A 12,485-nucleotide genomic window follows, 5' to 3' on the forward strand; every position below is an offset into this window, starting at 1 on the left:
GCAACTTTCATTTGGATCCTAGCTTCAACTGGGAGCCAATTGAGGGGTCTAGCGATGGGGAAATGCAATCATAACGATGAGTGCCTGGTAAAAGACTTGAAGCTGCATTTATTGTGACTTTCATTGTGGCTAGGCTGGCTTTAGGTAAATCTGTCAGTATGGCATTCCTATAGTTCAGGTTTGAAAGCACTAGAGATTACACTGCTGATTTGAGGTCTCCTAGCAGTATGAAAGGTTTTAATTTTCTTAGAAGGTGCAGATGTAGATTATCACTTCTGGTTGCAGGTTGTACTCAAGCTTGCATCTTTAGATTTGAGTCTAGTGTGATGCCAAGTGATTTTATGTAGTCACAGGTGGTTGGGGTGCAGCTTAGCGACTTGATGTAATGAGAGTAAGGTTGTGGTTGTTGTGATCTAGAGGATGGGGTATTAGTTTTAGATGGTTGTGTGCCAGAAATCCTGTGTTTTGCTCAGGGTGTCATCCAGTCTCCGGATATCCTCTTGAGAGAAGAGTTTGATGTGGCGCCAAGTGTCAGCAACATACATATGGTAAAGAGATTTGTGATTATATAAGATATCAGTGAGTGGTTCCAGGTATAGATGAAGAGAATTAGTGAAATTATGCAACCTTATGGACCGACCCTGCCAATGTTTGCTACATCTGATAGGGTAGTGCCTATTTTGACTCTTTGTTGTCGGTTCTGCAAGAAGGAGGTGAACTAGTTAAGGACAGCTCCTGATAGTCCATTTTCACTTCAATAGTTACTTTGAGGTGTTTGTGTCGGACCGTGTCGTACGCCGCTAAGTATTCGAAGACAGGATTTGTTTTGGTCTAGTGATGTTTGTATATCATCTAGGATATTTAGAATGGCAACCTCAGTCTTGTGTCCTGGCCTGAAACCTGATTGGTGCTTGTATATTAGCTCAGAATTTTTGATGTGTTCGCATAGCTGATCATGAGAGTATTTTCCCATCAATTTAGCTATGAAAAACAGACTAGCTACTGGTTGGAAGTTGTTTAAGTCTTTCTAGTCAGTGCCCATTTTTTTAATAGGACACGTTACAATGCACGCGTTACAACATGTATCATTACAACACATTTTTTACAACACGAAATCCATTACAATAGATGTTGTTACAACACATGTCATTACAACGCATAATCCATTACAACGCAATTACTATTCTAACTCCGCTGGGCTGTTACTTTGGGGAATGCGTTGTAATGGCATGCGTTGTAATGACATGCGTTGTAATGGATACAATCTGTAACAATGCAGCCTTCTCTCACACACACAAAACAGATGCAGCATGTGCAGCACCAGTGTGAGTACCATCATACATACACAGTATGAACAGCACAAGTACTAACAATTCAGCCCTCACTCACACACAGGACAGACACAGCACTGGAGGACAGTTGTATATGCTTCAGTCACAAAGCTGAAATACAGTAAATACAGCAGATAAAGAAGAGCTTAAAACAAGTACAGCGCAAACAGCAATGGCGCATGTTCACATACAGAAAGACATTATGCAGGACAGCAGCCCTGGCCCAAGCTGGCCTTATACACAGAGAGGGCATGCAATGCGCAGCAGCAGTGCAAGCTTCCTTCATACACAAAGAGGGTATGCAATGGGCAGCAGCATTGGTGCAAGCTTCCCTCATACACAGGGAGGGCATGCAGTGGGCAGCAGCAGCGGTGCAAGCTTCCCTCATACACAGGGAGGGCATGCAATGAGCAGCAGCATTGGTGCAAGCTTCCCACATAAACAGAGGGGGCATGCAAACGGCAGCTGCAGTGCAAGCTTCCTTCACACACAGAGAGGGTATGTAATGGGCAGCCGCTGTCATAAGACCATCACTATAGAGCAGATAGTAATGTGAACTTCATTCCAAGGGCTTAGCTATCAATGGTGCAGCGGGTGCAGTGGTGCCAAGGTCTAGATGGAGGAGGGGTTCAGCTGCACTGGTTACTTCATAGCTTTCTGATGATAGTACGTGGGGCACTGCGTGTTCTCTCTCATGCTGCAATCAGCTCCCAGAAGTAGTTCAGTGTGAATGGTGGGCCATACAAGGGTGTCTGCTGGCGTCTGTACGGGGTTTTTTGCTGTTGAGGATACACGTTTTAGAGAACGAACTGGTCTGGCAACTTATCAAGGTCTGCCAAGCCTGTATGAAAGACCGCATTTCTGCGATTTATCCAAGTTCATTATACTCATATTCTTGATTACCTTGGAATTAATACCCTACGTCAATTGGTCCTCACGGCGACCAGACTATCGTGCCACACTTTTTACTTTGTTCATTTCCTGTCCATGTGGATTTTGATTGAGCTTAATATGGCCTGCCCAGCCTGGACTTGTACATTTCTGTATGTGTAATAACTCGTTGACTTTGCCCTGACGAAGCTCCCACGGTGGGGAGCGAAACGCGTTGGCTGTCCTGTGCACCCATAAAAAAAGATTAATAAAAAGGAGAATATTTTTTGAGAAAACGTTGGCTCTGCGAATTACTTTACATCTGGTGCTGCCTCTACCCTTTTCCGAAATGTCTACTTGTTCATGACGCTCTGTTCTAGATTGTGCCTCTGGTTCCTGCCAACTAGAACTGCTCAGCTCCTCCAAATATTTTGTGTGAAAGCGGCACTACATAAGTAAGTTTATTTGCTCAGGACCCTCTGTCCTACATTCAGACTCTACCCTCTACCTCCTTGCACTCCTGCTCAGCTCCTCGAAGCAGTTTAGTTTGATAGGGGAGCTATACAAGTTTATTTACTCACTCATGACCCTGTGTTGTACATTCTGACTCCAGTCCTCTTACCCTGTACTCCGGCTCTGCTTCCTCTACGGATCTCGCATCGTGCTCCCTGTGGGCTTGGGACTCTCGACAGACCGTACACAGGAGCTCACGGTCGGTGTCACAGAAAAGTTCCATCCCCTTCTCGTGCTTCTGGCACAAATGCTCTGTGTCAGCGACTCCGGGCGCTATTTCCAATATTTTCAGCATTTCTACTATATTTGCTAATCTCTTATTCGGCTTCAGTTCTTTCTCCATGTCAAACCTCTGTCTGCACTCTGGGCAGGATTTCTCTAAATCCTCGCTGGCCTTGACTTTGGTGATGCAGAAGAGACAGAAGATGTGTCCGCAGTCCAAGGTCACGGGGTCAGTGTACAGCTCCCTGCAGATGGAGCAGGTGGCTTCTGCGAATAGAGCAGCCCTGGGGGCTGCAGCCGCCATGTAACCTCGGAGCTCTGCCGGCGCCTCTCTGACAGGAATATCTTTATCAGGGAAGGGCGTGCCCAGGAATGCTGACGACATGTTACCGCCCTTGGGTCACTGCTCCACCCAGTAACTTCAGAGTGAAACGGTTCCTTCAAGTACAAAATATCAGAGCTCAGAAAGATTGTATGTGACACCCTCAGGTCACTGCTGCCCACACTGGGTCAGATTAAAACACGAGCGATCAGGGAGTTTGTATGTGACACTTAAGGTGTGCAGATTCAATTGGTCCTGTTTGCAACATATCAAACTAAATATTACTTGCACATGCATTCGTTCTTGTGTGTTGTTTTATTCTTTTTTGTTGTGAGATCTTGTTTTCTTCTTGTCTTTTTTCCACCTGTTTCATCTTAATTCACCAGCTGAATGAGACCCCCTGCACCTCTCTTCCAAGACCCTTGTAATCCATGGGTTACAGAGAGTTGTCGCTTTAGGTCATTGTTCAGGTATGTGGGGAGCTTAGATTTACAACAGATTGGAATAAGAATCTCCTTTACTCCTGACTTTGTAACAAAGGTCAAATGTTTTTCTTCATCTCTTCATTTTATCATCTCTCAGCTTATTTCCTTAGGGAGACTGAAGAGGATTTAGCCGAATTTCAAATTCAAGTAAAATAACTAGAAACACATTGGTTGTACATTGTTAGGACAGAGAAGGGACCTGAACACAGCTCTGGGCAGGGTGCACCCCTGCCTTGGGTTCACCCTACCAATCTGTAATGTTTATCACCATTACCATAACAAACACCATGGTCTTGCCTTTATTACAGAATCTTGGGCGGATGAGAGATCTGGCCCTGACCTAGGGCCTGATTACATTGCCAGTCGGAATGGCGTCTGCAGTCCTGTCGGAGGCAGTCGGACCGCCAAAGGTCTCGACAAAGTGTTCACTCCAACTGCCGTATTACGATGCATGCGTCGTGTACTCAGACTGACAGCTGAAAAAACGCTGACTCTGACAGCTTTTCTCTAACCGCCAAGATGGTGGTCGGAGGAAAACTGCATCCATAGGCCAGTACAGGCATCTCCAACTGCAATCCAAATTACGATATGTGCTTCCGAAGACCCGACGGCAGAGGTCAGACAGGCTGCTTTGAGTTGTCGGAAACAAAGGTTTCAACATCTCTCCAGCAGTCTCCACCATGGATCCTTCCTTCCAGATACCCCCTACACCTGGACTGCTGGACCCTGATGACTACGATTCTGTGGGTGTCGGAATCCAGGAAAGTCCTACTGCGGTATGTATCCCCATTGCCTGGACTGTGCACAAGCCACCACACATCAGCAACAGGGTATAGGGTGAACAAGGCATATCCCCACATATGCCATGCCTGTGCGTACAATTCACATGCTTTCTGTGAGTTTTGAATACATTTGCAGCAACACATTCGGGGAAATGTGCTTCGCCGCAGCTGCGACCACCACCATAGCAGCGGTTGTATCCTATTACGGCGGGTGGAGAAACCGCAGACATGGTGGTTGGACAATCAATCCAACTAACATCGTAATGAGGCCCTTAGTCCTAGCCATTCCACCATCATACTCACTGTTTAGATTAGACCGTATAGGTAAGAGAGGAGGTGGTTTATCGTTAGTATATCAAAGCCATTCTTCTGGCAGTTTTTCTGTTGTATCCTCCTCTAAGGATTTTGAGGCCCCTCGGCTAACCTGATAGACATTATGAAAAGCCTTCCAATGCCCCAACTGGTTAAAGCTCCTTCTCACTCCACCAGCCATACGCTGGATGGCATCTTTACTGCCAAAACTTTGTTTGTTTTCTCTTAGACAATGCCTTTAACATGGTCTGGTTATTCAGCAGTAATGTTTTATCTGAAATTTGATACCAAGTTCACGCCACAAACCACTGGGGGACTGCATTATCTGGCAGCCTAAGCACCAGGAGGTGCCAAGATCATCACTTGGCACCCGGAGGCGCATAAAGAGGCAGCGGGGCTCGGGGAGAGCAGGAGCCACTTCACGCCGCAAACCCCTGGGGGACTGCATTACCCGGTAGCCTAAGCACCTGGAGGTGCGTAAAGAGGCTGCGGGGCTCTCTGCGTCCGTCAGAGAGCGGAGGGGGCTGGGCTGGGACATCCCTCTCACGCCTGCTGCCTGGCCACCGTCTGTTTGCTGTAACTGAAAGTTTGTCTGAGATGGGTAAAAAAAAGCCTACAGTAACGGCTACCCCTGGGATAACTATACCCACCCTTGATTCATTTTCAACTAAAGCCAATAATCCCATTTCTATGGAAATTGCTATAGCAGAGCAAAGGCGCTCACTGGGGGATGGTGCTTGTGTTTCTTTAGAAGGTTCAGAAGGTGTGTTTCCTGCCCCCGCCCCCAAGTCCAATGCTAACTCTGGAAGATTGGGCCTAAGACTTGCAGATGCTGGTAGTTTGCTTTTAACGGTTCAGTTTCCTTCAATGGTAAAAGCCACGGAAACAGGGGTGGCCTTAGGCATGTGCAAGCTGTGCACCTACACAGGGCCACCAAACCCCAGGGGCTGCCACGCTAATATATATTCTTAATATAATAATCCTCTGAAGATGGATACATATTTGCTTGGCGGCCCCTGGCAGGGATTTGACAGCTCTGTTCCACTTCCAAACACCCTGACCCCCCCCCTCTTCTCTGGCCTCCGTGCTCCGCCCCGCCCTGACCCCCTCTTCCAGGGCCTCCCTACCGACGCTCCCTGCCCAGGACCGCCATGAGCCTAGAGCCGCCCCCTAATGGAAAACATTACGAATAAGGTCACGCTTATTACTCCCTCTATCACCACAAACTCTACCATTCTACCGCCTGCAAGTGGTAAGAGGAAAAAAGGCCCCTATAAAGAGTCAGCCCCCCATAAACACAAAATTCCCCCCCAGTCAAGCCTAATCCTGGATTCTGTCAACCTAGATTTATCACGGCCTCCAGAGGATCTGTATTTTTTATTATCCCCTCTGTTTCAACCAATTTTGTCCCATTTGGAGTCCATCGAACAGAAATTACAAGAGCTTTTAAGTCATAGTTCTGCTCCTAAACAAATAACCGCTCTTGTTAATGATGTTATACAACACCCAGAAAATCCCTCTAATGTCCATCCTCCGCACTTGCGGGTGGATAGCTCTCTAACTGTGGGCAAATATGGGTTTGAAGCGGCAAAAACTCCCTGATCTACAAGGACTCAATTGAATATTTGTGAGACGCAAATAAGCGCTAGAGACTGTCCACAAGTGATTCGATCATTGGATGGTACGCCCCTTGGCCCTTCTCCTCTCATTGTTGGTGAGACCAGTCAATCTATTAGAAGTTTGCAGAGAGAATCTAACCAATCACAGGGGATCTCTTACAATTACACATTGGACCTTCCTCCCGCAGCTTGTCCATATGTTCTTGTATTGGTCAACGTTCCAGTCCTTAGATCCTCCCAAAGATAATCCACATCATCACAACTTATGGACAAATCTCTGCACTTGCTTTCTAATCACAGAAGAAGAGGGCACCTAATACGGAATCAACTAATAAAGGCAAGAAGAACACCATGGATTGGTCCAACTATAAAGGGCACTGAGTATGATTGTATTGTGCTAAATTTTGATAATCCACATATTGTAAGAGACCTACTCTTTCAACCTTCATTGGCTCACAAGGTATCTACTAAAATTACCTTTGTACCCCTGGGCTTTTTCTATAACCCACAGAGCTTGTATCATGGTCAGTCCCTAGTAGCAGTTTGGTTCTCCCTGCTTGCGATAGTATAGCTATGTTGAATCATATGAATGACACAAATTATCTCTCTTATAAGAGATTTGCTCCCGTATCAGGTCTAGACTCCTGTGATTAACTCACATCTGTTAACTGGTTATCCCAAATGCCACCTGATTAGGGGAAAACGCAGGTACTGTTAATAATGAACAACTGTCGCTTTAGGGAGTATTGGATCCATAGTGTAATCAGGGCTAGGAGCCAGTAAGTTTTACCTCATCCAGTGTTGTTATGTTATGTTATGTTAGGTGATCTTTTATAGCGCTCGACTCACCCGGGGGCATCTCAGTGCTGCCAAGGACTATTCCTGAGACTGAAAGAAGACAGAAGGAATTAGAAAAGAAAGGCTTTTAGCTGTTTTCTAAATGTGCCATAATTGTCAATTTTACGAAGGGGATCTGGTAGCTGATTCCAGTATCTTTGCGCTAGATATAAAAATGCTTTCCCTCCGGAACGACACAGCCTAATACGTGGTACTTAAAGGAGACCCCGCGTCCCGAACCTCAGGTTCCTGTTAGGTACGTGTTTGCTAAGTTTATTTTGGAGGTATTTAGGACCTCTTCCGTTGAGTGCTGTATAAGTGAGGCAGCAGATCTTAAAAAAAAGATCTCTTTCTCGCCGCTAGACAGTGGAGTTCTCCCAAATGGGGCGCTGAAGCGGAGTCCACTGTGCGATCCAGAATCATCCTAGCTGCAGTGTTCTGAATCACCTGCAGTTTGTTCAGCAGGGCCTCGCCTACCCCGGCCAACATTGCATTGCCATAATCCAATCGACTGATAACCATAGCCTGAGCCAAGGTTTTGCGATGAACGGTCGGCATAGAGGGGAGGATTTTACGCAGCAGACGTAAGCTGTAATAGCAGGAGCTGGTCGTGGAAGTGATGTGGTCTCTCATTGGAAATGTCTCATGGTGATCTCCATGATGTAAACATTTTATCTCCTGTGTTGGAACATAGCAGGCTACAAAAGTAAGCTTGATAATGAAGAATGGCTTTCTGTCCTCACAAATTTTCACATTATTTGAGTACAAGAAACTTGGGAGACCAATTCAATCTCCATTCATGGATATCGTTCATTCCAAACACTAGCAATACCAGCCTCAGGGGAGACACAGGGGGGTCTACTTACACTGATCTCCAACTCAGTTGTATTTATTATCTTCAGTTTTTATAAATAACTCACCCTACTTTCATATTTTAATAATCATAGGATGTGATTCTTGGGATTTTATGTTAGTGAATTATTATAATACTAATACCCTAAACCCCGATGCGGTCCCCAAGCATTTAAACAATCTATTTGACGAACTAGTGGAGACTCATCCTAATTCTCAAACTCATCTGGCTCAGAGATTTTAATCTAAAGGTATGTCCAAGATACACTAAGGAAGCATGCAGGATTGTAGATTTTAGGGAAGCTCCTATTATACACTTTTATCATGATTTACAGGGTCATGTCGTAAATAACATCTTAATGAAATGGCAATTGTAGGTCCATAATGAAATAGATCCAATTACGGGCTGCATTTTCCCACTTTTTTTAGAGCAGGGTACTCCTCTACAATTGATTATATTATTTCTACTGACACCCTTGAAATACGTTTCATAGAGCTAAAGCCACAATTTACAGTATTTAGTGATCATGCCATGCTCTTGTGTGCCCTATGTTGGCATAACTCTAATATCACGTAATGGCACCAGAGTCCCTGAACCTACCGTAGCTAGGAAAAATGGCTTTGTGTTAAAATGAGATACAGTTAATGACGCAAAGTTTTTTATTAATCTAATTTTGGCAAATCAAGAGGCGATTCGATTTTGTCTGGACCCACTGCAGGCAAAACCCAGGTAGTTGAGGCGTTCAGTAATCTCTAAACTAACATTAATATACAGCTGACACATTCAGTGTCGGCAAGACCCATTCTGCAGTATCGCTGGTTTGATAAGTCCTGTGTTACTGCCTCAAATAACTTACTGATAGCTCTTAAAACTTTACCAAGGATTAGAGACCTTATTCGTACTTTGAGGGACACCTATAAAACTGCGAGAGCCTTCAGATTAAAACAGTTGAAATCTGAGGCCCTGGACAATTTAAAGCTTAAGGGGGAGAGGAGTTGGCCTAACGGCTAGGGTGGTCGACCTCGAATCTGTGGAACTGGGTTTGAGTCTCTGCAATGACGCTGAACGTCCTATGATTCTGGGCAAATCACTTGATCTTCCTGGGGCCTAGCCAAAATGAATGTGTGTCCTCGTGTAACGTAACTGATGCTATGTAAAGCCTTCGAATACCTGATTCTGGTCAAGTTTGTGCTATATAAAACTCTTCAAAAAAAAAGTGTGCTTCGCAATAATAATGCATTTTGGAAGGTGATTAATAACCCTTTTTTAAATGATCAAGGAGGACCTTCTACGGATATACACGTTGATGAAGACTCCTGGATAAAGAACTTTCAGGAAATCTTCAAGCTCCCAGATGTTTTTCATTTTTCAGATAGATGCCCACCCATTAAGTCGCCTTCTTAGCACTCATTTGAGCTTAAGGAAATCACACTGGCACCGACTCAATCGCCATCCATGAAAGCGCCAGGCCCTAAGGACACCTTTCTCTTGAATATTCCTTTTTGGGCTCCGTTGTTAATTATGGTTTTTAACGCAATAGCACAGTCTCGTCCCCTGCCCTCCTAGAAACGATCTTTATTATCCCAATTTTCAAGAAAGGGGACATGTCTTCCCCTGCCAATTATCAACCTATCTCATTGCTTGACAGCACAACCAAGTTAATGGGTAGGTTACTGTAAAATAAATTGGTAGCATGGGTGGATGATAACAAGATCCTCACGGATGTACAGTATGGGTTCAGGAAAACATTGACCAGTGTCTTAATTTGTCCCTGATGGTAGGAAAGTGCACTTTGGCTAACAAGGGTACCATATACATGACTGTAATGGACCATTCTAAGGCCTTTGCCTGTGTTGTGCACAGCAAACTCTGGCTCATCTTGAAGGAAATGGAAGTAAACGAGGCAATCATAGAGTTTATTAGGGGCTTATACAGGGATGCAACCACCATGGTTCGCTATGGGAGGCACGGTGAATGCACAAATGCCTTCAAAATCGAAAGGGGCGTCAGAAAAGGATGTGTTTTGGCGCTGTTTTTGTTTGCCCTCTACACTAATAAATTAAATACTGCCCCAAGTAACACTGCGGAAGATACTCCCCATGTACTGATGACTTTCCTTCCAATTCTGCTTTACGTAGATGATGCCGTGTTGCTGGCAAGGACCCCTTTCGCTCTGTAAAACTTGTTTGTACTATACTCCGCTTTTATCACTAAACTGGACCTACATGTGAATAAAGCAAAAACATATAATAAGGCATTGGGTCGGCCAAATAAGAAGCAGCTAAGCTATCACTTAGATGGGGATAAAATAGAGCAAGTTTACTGTTTTAACTATTATGGGGGGGTTTTGATTCTAAGCAGAACTGGAAAGGACATTTTGCAGACACAAGCTAACATCATGGCCCAAAGTATTGCTGCCATTTTTAGGTTTTTCAAAAAATTGTGATGCAAACCACTAATGGAAATGCCCACATTAGACCTGGCACCATTGGTGTGGGTCTCCCTTCCATTTTGTCGCTGTTGCCTCCTATGTTTTTGCTATGTTTTGCTGGTCTAGATGCTTTGGGCACTTTGCCACCGCGGTTCAGTGCCAAAGTGCAAGTGCTCCTTAATGTAAATTGTTGTAATGGATTAGCGATTCCATGATTTGCTATTTGATTGTCAGACCCTAGTACAGTGCACCATGTGTGCCCAGGGCCTGTAAATCAAATGCTGCTAGTGGGTTTGCAGCACTGGTTGTGCCACCCACAGAAGCAGCTTTTAAAAAACATGGCCCAGGCCTGCCATTGCAGAGCCTGTGTGCAGTCTGGGACAGCCATGTTGATTTGGCAAGTGCAACTTCTTGCCAATCCCTAAACCTTCCCTTTTCTACATGTTAGTCACCCCTAAGGTAGGCCCAAGGTACACCTATGGGCTGGATGCATTGTATGTGAAAGGTAAGATATGCCTCGGTGTGTGTCGTATGTCCTGATAGTGAATTACAGCCAATTTAGTTTTTCACTATTGCAAAGCTACCTGTTCCCAGAGGCCAGAATGGGCAGTTTGTTTATAACATCTTATAATCATAACTGACCCAGGGAACAAGGTAGAAAAACAAGTTTAGTATGCCTGAACTCAGAATGTTAAAATACATCTTTTAGTGTAGGTGATTTTTACATTCTGTGTTTGAAAATACCACTTTCAGAAAGTAGGTATTTTCTTACCTAGACATCCAGTATGCCTCTGCTAGGTTTGTGTATTACATGTCTGGTTTCTGAGTGACAGGGGGCTGGAGAGGGCTTTGGCTCAAGCAGTCTGATGAGTCAGGGCTGGGCTGAATAGGACCTGGGCTGAATAGAGAGTAGAAGGAGGAGACTTCATTTTAGCTACCTGGGCCAGGTCTGCTTTCAACAAGGCCGTCTCCACCTCCTGCCAGGAAGCGGCACCAGGGAGGACAGAACTGGTTTCGACTAGGTACAGACATTCTCTGCCTTCAGAGAACAAAGGCTTTAGTAGTATACATTTTGGGGCCCAGACCCCAGAACTTTAGATCACTTCTGGGAATCAAGAAGAACCTTTGCCAAGGAAAGAAACCAGGAAAGCTGACGGAGGAGACTGCCCCTGTGCTATTTACTGTTTGGCATTGGCCTGCAGTAGTTAGTTATTGCCAAGGAAAGGAGAAGAGGAACTTTGTGTGTACTTTATCATCTTGAGGAAGATCTCCAAGGGCTTGAAGCTATACTTGCCTCTTGTTCTAAAGTCTCAGGGACACAAAGACTTTACCACCAGCTCCCCTGAATTCCCTTGCTGGGAATCCTACCTGCAGAGAGGTGCCTGCTTCTGTTTTTGGGACTTCTAGAGACTGAGTGTTGCTGGGAGCTGGAAACACGACACAACGAGGAAGAAGCGTGTCGCCGAGTAGCTGTTGCTCTTGCATCGCTGAAGAAGCGCGCCGCCGCCACAGCTGCTTGCCGACGCATCTCGAAGAATCGTTTTGAATTACCGGAGAAGCATGTCGCCCCTGCAGAGGTTGCTGTTACATCACCTGAGAAGCGTGTAGCAGACCCTGTTGCGGCTCAAGAGTCCACCGAGTTTGCCACACGGCTGTCGGGCATGCACGCATCGCATCCAGTTGTCGCATCACATCAAAGACGCCATTTTGCCGCATCGCACCGGATCGTCGCATGGTTTTGAAGCACCATCTTGTTGTATCGTAATCTGAATGCAGTAAGAAACCGAGGCATCACCTCCTCCCTGGTAAGGAACTGACGCATCACCTCCCCTGCGCTGCAGTAAGGAACCAACGCATCATCTCCCTTGAAGCAAGGAACTGACGCATCACCTTCCCTGCGACCCTTTT

The 12,485-nt window shown here is 45.3% G+C and overlaps 1 protein-coding gene across 1 annotated transcript in view; it reads right to left on the bottom strand.

The window, feature by feature from the left end:
* LOC144827034 (E3 ubiquitin-protein ligase TRIM39-like) overlaps window positions 1–3,240 on the bottom strand; it is a 153,359-nt gene extending 150,119 nt beyond the window's left edge. Inside the window, exon 1 of the mRNA XM_078685500.1 lies at window positions 2,824–3,240. Within this exon, the coding sequence (XP_078541626.1) occupies window positions 2,824–3,240 (417 nt within the window). The remainder of the gene's footprint in view (window positions 1–2,823) is intronic.
* Window positions 3,241–12,485: the final 9,245 nt, after the last annotated feature.

This window comes from Lissotriton helveticus, chromosome 4_1 (genome assembly GCF_964261635.1).
Source record: "Lissotriton helveticus chromosome 4_1, aLisHel1.1, whole genome shotgun sequence".
In the NCBI taxonomy this organism is placed as follows: Eukaryota; Metazoa; Chordata; class Amphibia; order Caudata; family Salamandridae; genus Lissotriton; species Lissotriton helveticus.